The sequence below is a fragment of the Eucalyptus grandis genome, chromosome 2 (assembly GCF_016545825.1).
Source record: "Eucalyptus grandis isolate ANBG69807.140 chromosome 2, ASM1654582v1, whole genome shotgun sequence".
Lineage (NCBI taxonomy): Eukaryota > Viridiplantae > Streptophyta > Magnoliopsida > Myrtales > Myrtaceae > Eucalyptus > Eucalyptus grandis.
In genome coordinates, this window is record NC_052613.1 from 44,337,216 (window position 1) to 44,353,827 (window position 16,612).

General features: G+C 34.8%; 2 protein-coding genes across 2 annotated transcripts; one reads left to right on the top strand and one right to left on the bottom strand.

Annotated features, from left to right (window-relative positions):
• Window positions 1-567: 567 nt before the first annotated feature.
• Window positions 568-6,166, bottom strand: LOC104433046 (sec14 cytosolic factor). Its single transcript, XM_010045668.3, has 6 exons — window positions 5,890-6,166; window positions 5,535-5,790; window positions 4,177-4,213; window positions 3,192-3,309; window positions 1,430-1,540; window positions 568-923 (listed from the first exon to the last, which is right to left on the bottom strand). The coding sequence occupies exons 1-6, from the start codon at window positions 5,926-5,928 to the stop codon at window positions 786-788; spliced, it is 699 nt and encodes a 232-aa protein (XP_010043970.1). The 5' UTR covers window positions 5,929-6,166; the 3' UTR covers window positions 568-785.
• Window positions 6,167-15,661: 9,495 nt separating this feature from the next.
• LOC108957739 (probable S-adenosylmethionine-dependent methyltransferase At5g38100) lies at window positions 15,662-16,512 on the top strand. Its single transcript, XM_018868926.2, has 2 exons — window positions 15,662-15,732; window positions 16,151-16,512. Exons 1-2 carry the CDS (start codon window positions 15,688-15,690, stop codon window positions 16,487-16,489), a joined length of 384 nt encoding a protein of 127 aa, XP_018724471.1. The 5' UTR covers window positions 15,662-15,687; the 3' UTR covers window positions 16,490-16,512.
• The last annotated feature ends 100 nt before the right edge of the window (window positions 16,513-16,612 follow it).

A 16,612-nucleotide genomic window follows, 5' to 3' on the forward strand; every position in this document is an offset into this window, starting at 1 on the left:
GGCGACCGGCCAAAAAGAAGAAAAAAATGAAAAGAAAAAAAGAAAAAAAGGAAAAATAAGAAAAAAATAGAAAAAATAAAAGAAATAAAAAAATTATCCAAATTTACCAAACATGTTTCTGTTTATTTTTTTATTCCCTAACAAGTTTACCAAACGCGTATTTTTGTTCAAAAATTGTTCCCCGAATGAAATACTTTTTTCTATTTACGTTCCTTAAACAATTTTTAAACGAAACGTTACCAAACGCGCCTTATTCTCTTTTCCCTCCTTTTCCATCCTCACTTTCTTCATCGCTAAACTGCTAATCCTTGAAATACAAGCACTCCATACCTAGAAAGCAAGTAGCACAAATTAGCACTACACGGACAGTAACGATTATCTGGGTAGTTGGCACTTGGCCGTGTCCATTCTTGTACTAAAGCGAGGGCTAGGATTCGAGGTTTCTCGTTGAGCGCAAATTGTTTACTCTGTTGATATATCTCGATATTTGGTTCGCTAACATTTGCTTGGCCTGCTCGATGAACTATGTGGGTTTTGAAAGCATGTTCTTCCTTAACAAGTGATCGATACTTAAAATCAACAGCAACCTTAGTTACGCATATAAAGTTGCCCAGCAAGTTAATACATACATGGTACGTACATAACAGGTCGTTGAAAATGATATAAATACATCACAAGTACATACGAGGAAGCTGATGCTGAGATTGCAGCTGCTCTTTTTATTCTCTTTTTTTACTTCCCCTTTTTAACCAAGAAATGAAGATTTTTTTATCCAGTCACTAAAATTAATTATCCAAAGGGGGCAAAACAACATCCTGTATGGGCACAAGCTTTGCTTGCCCACCATATTCTTCGGGCAAGACTTCGGCGCCAATTTCCTTGAAGAGTTGTTCTCGTTCATCTTCATTGCTCACAATCACGATCTGCATAATTTATTTCAGGATTAAGGTCGAGATTAGGAGGCAATGCTTGACAAGCAAGATTAGTGCAGTAGATATTGTTTAAGATGTATTATCATCAGGTGCGTCTCATGCTCACATTCCTTCTTCTGTTTTTCGGCAGATGTGGAGAGATCAAGCCAAGAGAACCTATGAAGGAGAGGCATTCTCAATTTTTGTAATTATTGAAAGCTCGGTTTCAAAATCCTATATTTTTGCTTAGTGGAAAATTACTCATCGATGCAAATGCTTTGATTGACATTGTAGATGTTTTGTATTGTGACTGAGCTCCTTTTTAAGTTCTTGAGTTCTTTTTGTACAAGTGCTTGCACCCCCTTGGTGCCCTATGGTGATACTATCCTCCTATCAAGGGATAAAAGAGGTGCAGAGGATGCATAAATCATATTAGGCCAAAATTTGAATAATGTGCAAAACGAGAGAAACTATGCATTGATTCTGAATAATTATGTGCAGAGGCAAAAGAAGTGCACCTTTTCCAGTGTTGCCTTCTCGAGGAATCGAGAAATCATTCTCCAAACACTGACAAAGAACCCTGGCATATTCAGAATGAAGAGCTTGGCCAGGCGCTCAGGATAGTAAGCCTGCGTAATAAGAATCCCGTGATTCAGAGGAACGTAACTATCAAGGCATCGAACTTTCAGTGGTAGAACCTTTAGCTAAAGAATAATGTCTACTTCTTGTCCAACTGATGCTTAATACCAATGGAGTTATTGGATAATCATTGTCGATACTTTGATAGATAGATTTCACTTTACCCAACGAGCTTTTCTCTTTGAATCTAATAACTACAGAACCTTAGACATGACATTACTGAGGTTAGTCTTCATTCCATGGTTAAGATTAGTTACGTGATCAACCTTCTGGCTGCAATATCAAGACAGTTGACGATTTCTCACTTGCAGCAATTGAATCTCACATACCCTTAGAGATCGATACAACTTGAAGTGGGAAGGGAAAATTAACCCAATTAGAACAGAGGCTAAAGGGGGATATAATTCTAAAAGAATTAAATGGAAGAACTCTGTTCTAAAGCTTCAAACCAGAGCGCCAAAAACTCAATACAAAAATGGAAAAAAAGAAAGACAGCTTAAACAGATTTAGATTAAGGGAAAAAGAAGAAAGACAATTGACAAAATTCAAGTCAACAGACTTAGCATGTACTCTATACATGAGGTTTCAAATTGTGTGCTCGGGAGTTAGGGTTTCTTTCCTTTCTGATCTACACAACTTTGGTTGGGCATTTTAAATTTTATGACGTCCCCTGCAAGTTCATACATTAAGGCTCCCGTGAGAGTTCTGATTTCATCTTGCAAATTAGATGTGTCCATGGAAATCAACTATTTGAATGTATAAGACTCACAGTATAAGAAGTTCTGACTAGATAAAAATGCGTTTGCTGAAAGAATAAAGTTCTAGACTGCATTAGTTTCTTAAATAGGTGATAGAACCCAAAGGGCTAGAGTAGACTTGAATAGCTTAGTTTGCTCTACTATAACGTGTTTTGAATTACCCAAAGTCGATAGAACTAAGTGCAGTAGCTTGCACTACAATGACACGGATAATTTTCATTGCCAATGAATTTGTATCGTCCCACATCAATCATGTCACCTATAAATAGCTTACAAATTCATTTCGAGAATGGCACTTCGGGTGCAGGAAACAGTCATATTCCTTTTCATGTAAATTCAAAAGTCTCTCGATAAAAGAGAGCCCTTTCAATTCAAAATTTGGAAAAAGAATATAATAATCAAACATTGCAATATACCCAAGTAAACAGCTCTAAGAAAAGCTGCTAGTGGAAAATCTTTGCGAAAATAAGCAGGTAAAAGGTGTTCTTCCTGAATAATTGGTCTCAGTCTTCTGACATTTTTCAACATTTGTGAATGCAAAACCAAGAGGACCTCTCAGACAATGTACCATTAAGCAATTATAAAAGTTTTCCAAAGAATTGCAGAAAGGAGAATCACTAAGCAGAGTTTTTGTTTCAGTTGTTCTTTTCTTCTTTCGTTTGTTTTGCTTTTAGTTTGTAGATTACTACAAGTGGAGACCAGATATTTACACAATATAATTCATTTGGATCTTTTTTAAGACTAGATCACCTTATAAGAACAAACCAATTTTCTGCTAGTTGCTATCCGTGTTCTCATCTATGAGCAGATAGATCTAGTGTGAAGGACTAGCAGACAGATACATGAGATAAATAAGAAACAAAACTCTAAGTGAGATAAGTACCTGTAAAAACTGAAATCCAGTGATGAATCCACGTACATCAACATTCTTATAACTTAGCTTTTGCAGATCAAGAATGGCAATCACCTTTTCATTCCCTATTTCCTGTCCTTTGAAAGAACTGAAACGGAATGCATACACCTTGATTTAGTTGATCAACTAAAAATTCAGGACCTCAATAATCACACGTACTTGTCAGGAAACATGATTCACTAATTCAGCCAAAAGCATAACTCTCTTTGTAAGCAGGAGATTATCATCAGCATTAGGTAGATTCTAATTTTATTGGAGGAAAACAGGTTTGCAGATGTCCAGAATTTCTCCAATGTTGACAAGGAGAGGGTTCAGAAAGGAAAGACAGAAACAGAAATCATCAAAAATAGAGACGCTGATGTAGTGGTACTGGCAAAAACTATACAAGGATCCAAAATCGGAAATTATGTCTATTTACTGATCTAGTTATTAAATGGTGATCCACAAAATTGTCGCAATCTTTAAAGGATGTCGGAAAGATACATGACAGTGAAGAAATTCTTCTAAGTGTCCAATATGAATGAGAGATGGAAAAGTTAAGAAGGTGAATACCAGTTCGGGTGATTCAGTTCTTTCATGACTATCATCTCTCTCTGTGTTTACTCTAGTGTGCCTACGAATATCTGAGAAGCACAAGGCCATATGTACTTGTCTAATGACAACCACAAATCCGATTGTCGCTTCTACTCAACCCAAGATCACTTTTCCTTTTTTGCACGACAAATACAATCATCCTGAATATCTATCACGAAAACTCCCTCTCCCTCCCCTCGCCCCCCCCCAAAAAAAAAAAAAAAAATATTGCAAATTTATTGACAAACAACTTTGTCGTCAAGACTAATTAAAACAATTTAGCTACCAATAAATGAAGCCCCCTGCAATACCAAAATTCAAAAATTAACACAGAATAGCTGTACATGCACGTTTTATAAAGCGCAATGAGTATGTTCCGCACCTTGCAATGGTCTTGTCCAGTAAATAAATTACGAATTCTGCATCAATAAGGGAAGCAGGGTTAATCATTCTTCAGTCCAACCATTGTCATGGAACAAAAGGGGAAAAAGGATAACCATTTTGTTATTGCTTTGCGTTGATGGCATCAGAACTCGGATAAATAGGCACAATCTACTTATAAATGCAACTTACGAGTGTTAAAGGTATGATGTAAGGTATGCAACATACTCCATGTCATGAAGAAAAACCATTTTTGGCCCAGTTAAGTTTATTACGATCGCCTTTTTGGCTATCTATAAAGTAGAATAAGCAAAAATGATAAGAATCAAGACACAAGATTCCACAAATGACAAACTGAATCAAGTAACACAGTTTGTATTTTGGACCTCTACATTCACCTCACGACAGAGAAAGCCCAAAAATAGTGATGGTACTAAATTTGCAAAAGCTAAGAAAATGAGCAATGGAAGCTTGCTCACGACAAACTGATCACCTATAGTTAACTTTTCCTTTTGGCCATCATTTAAGTGTAACTAACTGAATTGCAAACATCCATGTAATTATCAATTTATGGCAGATGGCGAAACCCATAACGAAATCTAGGAACGTTGACGTCCGATGTCAGACCATGGATCTGTTTATACTTGGGAGTTTACCAAAGGAAAAAGCAGGGTAATCAAGCTTTACCTAATCTAATATAGCAAATTTTTTATCTTTAACCCAAGCAACAACTTGAAGATGAAGCTTTTGATCATAAACACATTGCACGTTCGATCTTAGCCAAAGGGCCAGGAAAGGTATGATCATAAACCAAATTGCAAAAGGTTGATCCTGGGGGTGCATCCGGGGCCCAAGATGGAGATCCCTTCATTCATTATGATCAGGTAATTAATTAATGCGGAAAACGGGTAGTTAATACCAGGCTGCCTGGTTTCTGAATCGCCGGCCACCATTTTTGAGAAAGTAATAGTTTGGAGGGTGACCGATAAAATGATGTCAATCATTTCCTTTTGGCTGGTATTCAAGGGAACAGGGGGGAGAGAGACAGAGATAGAGGGAACGACCTTCGGCTATCGTCAATAGCCAACAAACAAATAAAGGGATCCAAAACATAAAGGCCACGTCATTCTGACCCAAGATGCACTATATGCTGGAAACTTTTTATCTCGTGTGAAAGGGACCATCTACAGATTGACGGCACATGCAACAATGCAGCAACAGTATCATCTACATATCTCCATATGAAAATCGCCTAGCATTTGCATCTAGTCACGCGCATTTCTTCATCAATCTGCACAATTACATAAATGGAAAATCAAAAGAAAAATGAAATTCGAGCAGGAGAAAAGAGCTTATTACTTTTAAATTGGAGCTGATCTTTCGAAGGGAAATGCTTGCTGGCCTTGATGACCATCAGTGGTTGACCACTTCTCGACAACCCCTGCAAAAAAATCTTCCTAGCTTCCAATTCCTCGCCTATTTCCGACTCTGGAACGAACCCATTCGGGACCCATGTCGACCTCCATTCCTGCCATTTCACGAACATCTTCGCTGCCTTATCCGCGTCCATCGATCTCGCAATCAAGAACCGCATGAGCGTTGGCTCGCCGAATTTCTGCGAACCCAACGATAAGCAAATGAAAACACTCGAAACTAATCATGCAAGAGCCATTACGAAAATGCATCACTAGTAAAGAACACAGATTTTCATCACCTCCGTCGAAGAACCAAGCTTCTGAACTGATTTCCTCATCTGGGTCAGCGCAAGCTCTTGGCTTTTCTCCACAGTGGTGCTTTCCGCAACCAGAAGAACGGTCTATGCTTCGGATTCTCGTTTCAGGCAAGAAAAGAAGAAGCTTCGACTACGGAACAAACAGCAGGTAGAGTGTGGTTGGAGTCTTGCTTGTGTTGACGAAATGGAGCACAAGAACGAACGTCACGGGTGATACATAACAATACGAAAGGAGCTGAAATTTGGGAGCGGCATGGAAGATGCTGTTCCATGGGTTCGAGCTCATTTTTTAAGGTTTTTAACTGATTCAGGAAGCGGATCTTGTAACAGTTGAGAGCTGAAGATGCCTTTGATGGGACTGGAAAGGGTATTTGCCGATGACTAATGGATGGTACTTGACTTCTGAGCAAATTTTGAATTCTCAACGTTAAAAGCATGCTTCTAATTTAAATGGACGTGCGGGCTTCCAGTCACATAACTTTGGTAGAAAAGACGACACTTAAGTCGCCATAACTTACGAAAGGTACACTTAAGTCTTACCACATTTTAAGAAAAGTGGGACACCTAAGTTGGTTGGCCGGAAATCATACGTGGCATTAAAATATTAATATTTCTCGCCGATGTGTCTCGCCGGGAGAGCTAGTCGCCGAATTCTACCAAAACGACGTCGTTTTGACATCATTCGAATTTTATAATAATATAAAAATTATTTAAATTAAATTTAAAATAAATTTATTTAAAGATAAATTTATTTAAAACATTTTTAAAAAATTTAGAAACTTTAAACATTAAAAAAAAAAATTACAAAATTACAAAAATTTACAAAATTACAAAAAAAATTAAAAATTACTAAAAATTTAAAAAATTTACAAAAAAATTTAGAAAGTTACAAAAAAATTACAAAAATTACAAAAATTTACAAAATTTACATAAAATTTAAAAAGAAAAAATTAAAAAAAAAAAATAATTAAAATAATTAAAATTTTAAAAATTTGCAAAATTTTTTAGAAAGTTACAAAAAATTTACAAAATTTATAAAAAAATTTACAAAATTTACATAAAATTTACATAAAATTTAAAAAATTTACAAAAAATTCAAAAAATTTACAAAAAATTCAAAAAATTTACAAACAATTTTAGAAAGTTACAAAAAATTTAAAAACTTACGAAATTTACAGAAATTTAAAAAATTTACAAAAATTTCAGCCCTCAACCGGCACCCTTTTCTTTTTTTTTTTTAAAAATTATTTTTTTGTAACTTTTTTAATTTTGCAAATGTTTTTAATTTTTAAAATTTTATTTTTAAATTTTTAAATAAATTTATTTTTAAATTAAAATTAATTAATTTTCTAAAATTTTTAAAATTTTTTTAAATTTTCTAAAATTTTTTGAATTTTTTTTTTTTTTTTTTTTAACTTTTAATTTCTTTTTAATTTCTTTTTAATTTTTAAATATTTTATCAATTTTAGAATTTTATAAATTTTATAAATTTTTAAATTTTTATAAAATTTTTACAAAATTTTCTAAATTTTTTTAAAATTTTGAATTTTTTAATTTTTTTAAATTTTTTTAATATTTTTAGTTTTTTGAAATTTTTTAAATTTTTAAAAATTTAAATATTTAAATATTTTTAATATTTTATAAATATTTAAATAAATTTAGTTTTAAATTAATTTTTTATTAAGTTTTTGGCCACATTAGCATTAAAACGACGCCGTTTCGCACTTGTTTCGCCGGAAAATTGACACGTCAGCATTTTGGCCGGATTTTGGCCGGATTGGCACTCAAGTGATCCATTTTACTCCGATTTTGGCACTTAAGTGTACCTTTCGTAAGTTATGGCATTTAAGTGTCCCTTTGTGCAAAGTTAAGGCACTTGAAGTGTTCTTTTGCCAATTTAAATGGCATTGCCAACTAACAGATGGAAATCTTTCTTATGGACTCACTAGTAGTGACTTGTGTTAGTTATATGCTTAAAGCAATCGTGTAATAATTACATATTAAGGATTTCAATAGTATAAAAAAAATATTCATTTATTGTCTCATTTGTATGAATGAGTTTATACAATCAGTTACAATTGAACATATTCTTAAAGTGTTAAGAATACGTGTGTTAAACTGAATCTTTAAACAATTCTCATCGATGAATCATTGAGAGAATATTAATGATCTTATTCAGACAGACGTATTCTCAAGCTTCACCATGAAAGGGATGATGAGTCACAAGTCATTTATGATATTTGAGTTAGAACACGGATACTTGTATTGGACAAGTTCAATGAACATAACATGCATAGAACAATTAGCTACTTTTAGCGAGATCAATAACTAATCGTCCATACTTTGATCTTATGTAAAATCCTTAAACCTAAGGCATGATATTGACTTGTATATTGAATGGTTATGATTCACAAGTGCAAAAATTTACACTCCATCGAACCATCTCTATGCTTAATAGTCATAGTTTGTTTACATATGAATGCACATGCATATGCAATATGAAATCTATCTTTTTAATGATCTCCTATGCAATCTAATTATGACATTGTATTAAAATTCTCTATAGGAATTGTAACCGAGAATAAATAGTTCATGTCTTGTAGAGGTGCATGTCAATAAAATTTGGGCATATGATCGAATTAATGGCTTAACAAACAATTCAATGGCCTTTGAATCAAAACATAGAAAGACAAAATGTTTGAATTACATGATCGCCAAAGCTAGATTCATTATGTTTTTGAAATGTTCACGTTATTTGGATAGCCATAACATATTACTAGATGTCACTTATAGTTTGTAGGAACTAGAAATTGATCAGAACAATAAATTCTCTTAGTTGTGCTAATGTATTAGTATAACTCATGCTACTAGCTCAGTCATGAACCCAAAGACATCACACACCATAACTAATTAGAATGACGTTTGAATGGGAAAAAAATGTTGCAAATGTGTATGCAATTGCAACAATTAGATTGAATCAAGCTAAAGATTGAAGTTTTAAAACATTTTCAGAACCAATGGCAAAATTAAAGATTTGATATAGACTTTACGGTATTTTTAAAGATCTTAAATTAGTTTAAAATCAATGGCCTCATTTATGATTTGAAGTGAGTTTAGAATTAATGGTCGCATTAATGATCTAAAGTGAGTTTCAAAATTAATAGCAAAATTAAAGATCTAAAATGGTTTCAAACTTTACACCCATATTAAAGATCGAGTTCATAATCAATAGCCATATTAATGATTTGAAATGAGTTTGGAAATGAACAACCAAATTAAATATTCGGAATGGTTTTGGACTTGATGGCCATATGATTTTTAGAATCGATGGTTACATTAATGATCTGAAACAACGGTAGAATCAATGGTCACATTGATAATCCGAAACAGTTTTAGAATCAATAATCACATTAATGATTTGAAACGAAACAACTTTAGAATCAAACGACCAAATTAATGTTCTAAAAGGTTTTAGACTTAACAGTGGAATTAAAATTTTGTAACGGTTACAAAGTTAAATACCAGAATAAAGTTTTCTGACGGTTACAAACTTAATATCCAAAACAAACTCTATAATAGTTACAAAATTAATCCTAAATTACTACTCTGAAACAGTTTTAGAAGATTCTGAAGCGAGTACAAGCTTTATAGTGTAATTAATGTTATGAAATGGTATCAGAGTTCATGAGTCAAATTAAATTAAATAAATGTAATTTGAGACTGGTTATAAGAAGTGAGAGAAAGAGACTAGAGATCAATCAAATTAGTTACATACGAGAGCAATTGATAGTACAATTCTCTCGAACTTCTCTCTACCATTCGATGTGAGATTGGTGGAGTACTTGAATTAGAGGTCCGACATTTGTGAGACTAGAACTAAATAACATTAGAATCGGAATACTTTAGGGACGATACAAAGAGATCGAATGTTTGTGATTTGGATCTAAAGAACGTCGAGACCTATGCTACGAAGACATCAAACTTTTGTTTTTGGATCTAAAAAACATCAAAACCAAAAATGTTTAGCACAGTACGATAATGATGTGATTAGCCTTCTTTTCATTTCTACATGCTTCTTATTAAAATGTACAGACAATGTTTTGGAGATAGATGTATGGGGTATTTTTTCTTCCACTGCGAATCATCTTGATTCAATTTTACCTATGCATGTCTTATTGTTTTCGATACAAATTCCCAACAATTTGTCTACCATAAATTCCATAAACCATTACAAAATGGGTTAATACTCTGAAAAACCTCAAACTTGTACACGTGTGACAAATTTACCCCAAATTAATTTTTTGACCATGAAAAACCTCAAACTAGTATATCTATGACAAATTTACCACAGCTGACCATAAAAAATCCCAAATATATATACTTGTGACAAATTTACCCCAAACTAATTTATTCAACCGCCAAAAACCCTAAAGACAAATATATCCTCCGTTAAATTGGATTAATACCACCAAAAATTACCAAGAACTCCAAAGAGTTTTGTGCCAAGAAAATAAAATCAATTGTGACAAACGGAAAGTAAAATCCTAAACCGATACACCAGTTAATTGTTATGTGTCAAAATTTAACAGAAACTAATAGAGAATAAATTTGTCACAAGTATACCAATTATGGATAAATTTGTCAAATGTGTTTGGTGGTCAAAAAATTAGTTTAAGGTAAATTTGTCACAGGTATACCAGTTTAGGGTTTTTCAGGGCATTAACCTTACAAAATATTTGATCCGGTCTTTTAATATTTTCTTTTTTACAATTAAGTCCTTAAATTCTATTTTTATTTGTTCGAATTGGTCTTCCCGTTACGAATATAATTGGAGTTACTGATACGGCTGTTAATTATTAATATGATGCTTATGTGGCATATATGTGATGATTTAAATAATCAAAATCTGTTTTCAAAAGTTTCAGAAACTAGAAGTATGAAAATCTGAAAAGGATGAAAGGGAGGGGTGACAAGTAATGGTTTTCAAAATTAGGGCTGCGTAATTGGATCAGACCCCTAAAATCAATTTGATTTTAGTTCCGAGTGAGGAACCACTTGGGAACCAAACCTATTGGAAGAAATTTGAAACCAATTTCATAAAACCTACAAATCATAATTTTTGCCTTGCATTACTTTGAACCGTTTTATTACTCGTATTATTTTGTTGTAAAAAATAAAATAAAAAAATTAAAGAAAAACAGGTTCTTGAGTAGACTTTAGAACTGAACTGAAAAAATAGGGACGATTTTGAGGTAAACAAGGTTAGTTCCAAATTTCAAAAACTAAGAACTGGTTCTAAAAGATAGATTTTAGGTTCCAAGTTCGAAACCGATTGGCCCTATTTGAAATCTCATCACCATTAAAATTATTTTTCATTCGACAAGTGAGCTTAAACTCATAGTTCAATGAAACAAAAGAAAAATTTGTGTGATTCACTTTCTGATCCTTTTGACTATCTAACTACATGTTTTTTAATTTAATATATACGTTTAAATAGAGCGCAATCCAGTAAAAAAAAAACCATTCATTTTATTAACATACTACACAAAATTAATATATATATATATATATATATACTACGAAAGACGTTAAAGTATGCTCCTACAACACAGGTTAGGTCTCATTAAATATGTTTTGATAATATAAACATCTGCAGTACATAACTTCCTTCAAATTTGCATTCCTTCATTCGTCAAAAACTCCCGAGAAGTATAATTTCTTATTTTCAGTGAAATTGGCCAATGGCTTCAGTGCACTTGTTAACCAGACAAATACCCATTTTCGTTCCAGAAAAGCATCGATTGAATCGAACTTTTTTCATTTTATGACTATGTAAGTTTATACGTCAAAACGACCAAACTGTAGAAATTTTACATGCATCGAAGCGCAATGAACTCATCTCTCTCTCTCTGGTCTCACTTCTTTCTAAGTCTCTTCTCAGTTCACTCCTGAAGAACTTGCCTTATCGTGCGGCGGTTGTGGTTGCTTCACATGCTCCTCCCAATCGGCCGTTATTGGGCTATTGGCAAAGGAAGATAATGCGAATTGAGCGATTAACGAATGACTGTATAAGTCTATTTTCCGTGTCTTCTACATTCATACTGTCTTGCTTATTTTATGCGCATAAAAAGTTTTGCATTTATCCCAGCTCCTACACCTCATTCTACACCATCTACACACCGCGATAACCACAAGAAAGCTTAAAAGGTCAGGTCAACCAAGTCACCCTCTCTAAACCCTTCCGAGGATTGCCATTGGCTGGCTTTCTCATCTGGTCAAATCTCTGAAAGATGCAGCATTTTCATAGGTGTATCTGATCAAAGCAATGAAAAGCACGGCTGGAGAACATACCCTTCACGGTGAGGAAGCTAAAATAGCTAAAATAAAAGGCGGGGGAAATGATTAGCGGGTGTCGCGACCTAATTTTCGCGGGTTCACCACCTAAAACTAGGTTAATGGACTGCTAAGTTTTTACACTTAGCTCGGGCTCTCCCAAGCCCATACCAAATCACGACTTAGGTTTAATTTTATGATTATCTAGGAGTCGACACTAATCGGTTTATGGTAGGTCGATTAGACACCTAAGTAAAATAAAGGGAGATTTATTTTACTCCTACGAACTGAGACTAAGGGTACGGGACTTGGTTACATTAGAATTTTCTAATGCCCTTTCGGTACCATTTCTTTTTAATTTTTCAAAATGTTTTTGCAAGCAAACATTTATTTTAACCTAAATTACTATCATGCAAATGTGGTGACCACACGGGTGCTCATCCATTATTAAAGCAATCAAATAAATAAATTGCATCACACAAAGCAAGCAATCATTTTTTTTGGGTTTTCTTAAAAATTAGAATGATTTTATGAAAATGCATTTTTAAACCAAATGACTTAATCTTATTAATATGCAAAATTTAATTAAATGGGCCTATTATGCAAACTAATTATTATGCACCTCATGACCTAACTTCACTAATTAACAAGTTTTGATTAAATAATCCTATTATGCAAACTAGTTAACATGCACCTAGTATTTTTGCATTTTTTATATTGAAATTCAGAATTCATGAAAACCTTAATTAATCTATCTAAAAATGATAACTTTCTAATTTATTCTAGGGATTAGTTTGACTTAAACCCTATCCTATCTTAGAAAGCTATTTTTTTGGGAAAATGAGATAATTAGAATATGCGAACATTATCTAAAACCCTAAAAATATTTAGGTTCAATCCTAACTTATTCCTAAAATGCAATCTTAAAAATGCAATCCTAAGAAAATCCTAATTTGTTAAACCTACATGCTTGATTTACTAAACCTATATACTCATGTAGAATTTTGATTTTTTTTTATCTTATGATTTTTTAGTTTTTTTTTAAGAGATAAGTAATTATTAAATCTAAACTATCAACAAAATCAAGCAATAAATGATTAAAATAATCGAAAAAATAACATGTTTTCTCACGGGTCAAATTAACAATTATTCTAACCATAGTTATCACAGCAGAGAGATCAAAATAATTACAAATCTGATCCAAGTCTTACGGACCAAATTAAATAATCATTGTGATTTAACAATTAAAATTTTACTCGAAAGCCCAACAATTAAAATAATTAAAAAAATGATCCAATGTCTCTTGGATCAAATTAATAATTATAATAATTCCAGACAAAATCCTGCGGATAATGCATACTAAATCCATAAAATAAAGATCATCCCAAAACATAAAACAAATAAATAAAACAAATAGAAAAATAGAAATAAAGCTACCTAATTTCTTTTCCTTTTGTTTTTTTTTCCTTTTCCTGCTTTCTTCACCTACGGTCGAGCGGCTTCGGTGGGTCACCGGAGGTTGGGTCTTCGGCGTTCAGAGCTCCGGCGAAGACTGGCGGAAGACTCCGAGTGTGGGTGTCGCGATGGAAGGCAGGCCCAACTGGTCACGGGTCAGGCGAGACAGGAGCGGCACGGGCGAAGGAGACAGCCGGCGTCGGAGTTTTGGCGCGGACTGGGCGGCAGCAGCAACAGGGAGGCGCGGCGTCAGTGACCGGCGAACAGCGGGGTTGCGGGTCGCAGCGATGTTGTCCCACGGGTGCGTAGTGGCTCGGCGTTTAGTTTCGGCGTCGTGGGTCAGCAAATCAGAGCAACAACGGCGACTGGGCAGAGGTGCTGGTATGGTGGCGTAGGCTGAGTGGAGGCAGACCACTGTGCCGCCGGGCGCAAGCTGCAGGTCGTGGGCTTCGGGTTCCAGGCGGCGTCGGCTGAGTGGAGGCGGTGTGCACGGACGGACGCTCCAAAAGAGGGTGAGCGGCGAGGCGCGGTAGTGTCGAGCAGAGAGGGCGTCGGATCAATGGCGTCGTGACTGGAACAGCAACGTGGGCAGCAAGTTGGGAAGACGATGAACAGTAGAGGTCAAATCACCCCTTTACTTTTCTCCTCTCTCTCTCTCTCTCTCTCACGTCACTCTCCCTCTTCCTTCGCTTTTCTGCAGAAGCTTTTTGCTTTTTCCTCTTCTTTCCTTTTAACCTCCACGGATGGCTTCTCTCCCCTTTCACTTTTTCTGAATTTTTTAAAAGAAGCTCCTTTTCGGACGAAGAGAAGACCACCCCTATTTATAGAGTGGAAACTTAGTCTGCTCAACCTACGAAGATTTGCATAACAACTCAATCGCTGAAGATCATTTTTCGAGATTATCGTGCATGCTGGCTCACTCGGCCATTGAAATCATCTATTAAAATCTTCCAAGTGACTCGCCGACCATTGAAGATTTTATATCTTCCGACTCGGCGATTGAAGATAAACGAAATTTTTTGTGAAGATTTTCCAAATAATTCACTTTAGATAAAACTCCATTATCCAATTCTAAAATCCTTCGAGATATCCATCTGCAACAAAATATTTTAGAATATTCCTTATCCTCCTTAATATTCCCAATGATTTTATCACAAAAAGACCAAAGATAAGATTGCAATATGATTTTTTAAACGTCAAAAACTACCGTAATATTGCATCAAATCTCAATTTTCCACGAGATAATTTTCAATAAAAAAACATGGGCTTGGGCCAACCTGCTCGCTTTGTGAGCTTAATCCAATTAATTAATTTAAAACCCAAAATCACTAATTCAACCCATCCACCACCGGTCCAAAATGCAAAAAAATAAATGCACCTATAACTAAATGTTATGCAATTAATTAATTATTGATTAAACCCTAATTTTAATGCGAAAAATGACTAAACGGACCGTCAAAATCTAGGTGTCAACAGCGGGACCAACATGATTTGGGTATACTCTTATCTTTTTCTTTTTTAATCTGGGTATGCTTTTTTCTATTAATTCCCTTATGGGAGAAATCAAATTATCACCACCATGGCAATTAGAGCAACTGAAGAAGGCAGCTACCTCATCCAATGAAAAGAAAGCTCATGTCCTTTTCCGGTGGTACTCTTCTTGTCCGTAAAATAATTCATTCCGATCTATACATATTTGCTTCTTTTGGGGGAAAACTTCGAGAAACGACATTACTCCATAATAGGGGGTTTTACATGACGTACCCGCCACCCCCAATAGAAGATCTAGAAACTTTCATCACTTGACAAAGATCAATATGATCAATCAAGATTCTAACACGATGGAGTTAAGCTCAACAAATAACGACACATCCACGCCGCGTGACGAAATTTGAAGCTAGAGTCCTCCCTGACCTGCTGAATATCAAGCTTGTGATGCAAATGGACAGTGTGTAAAGAGATGTTCCATATTCTAAGATACCCATATGCGTAATGTATGATCTCATTGGATTGAGTCTCATGGACATGGCCAAAGAGGTATGGTATCACAATATCTCCCAACTCCTGTTCGACCTTTTCCTTATAATCTTTTATTAGACTGAAGAAGGAAAAAACAAGTCTACCTGGGATGTGAAGTTTATTCAACTTAAGAAAAGGTTTCATGCATATGCACATCTATAGACAGCACGACCAATAATACCGCCACGGTAGTCTCGAATCCAAGAACTGAAGCTCTACTCAAGTTTCTTAGAATATGCAACTCGATTATAATGTCCTTTTTTTCAATAATGTTTTCACAATTCTTCTAATCCAGAGATTTGACAGCTTATCTGTTAGGCCACTAAAATTTTCTCCCATGATAGTCATCTATCAGAGAGATCAACATTAGACTGCATGAACTTTTAACTTCATTCAACTGACGGAGAGCCACAAATGGGCGAGCTTTTCGCTGCAGGGAATAATAAGTGAAGAGCAAGTGGATTGCTTCAACATGCCACTGTATCCTGCGTCTCCGAGGGAGATTGCGCAGCTAGTCAAAATGGACGGTAGTTTTCACATAGAGAAGATGGAACTGCTTAACACCCAAACGAGGTATGAAGGTGGACTCCATGCACAAGATATTGTGATACACCTAAGAGCGGGCTTGGAGGGGATCATCAGCAAACACTTCAGAAGCGAGATCATCGACGAACTCTTTCGACGTCTTGTGGAAAAGACTCAGGATTTCAGCCACCTACTGGAATCGAGCTACAAGGAAGGGACTCTAATGTTCATTGTTCTCAAACGCCATTGATGCATCTTTTGAAGATGACTCTACTGCCCTAAAGTTCGATTAACTAGAATAAAATCGCTACTACCTAAATTACTCTGTTATATCTAAATTAAGTGTCCTTTCGTGGTGATTTCAATGTCATCA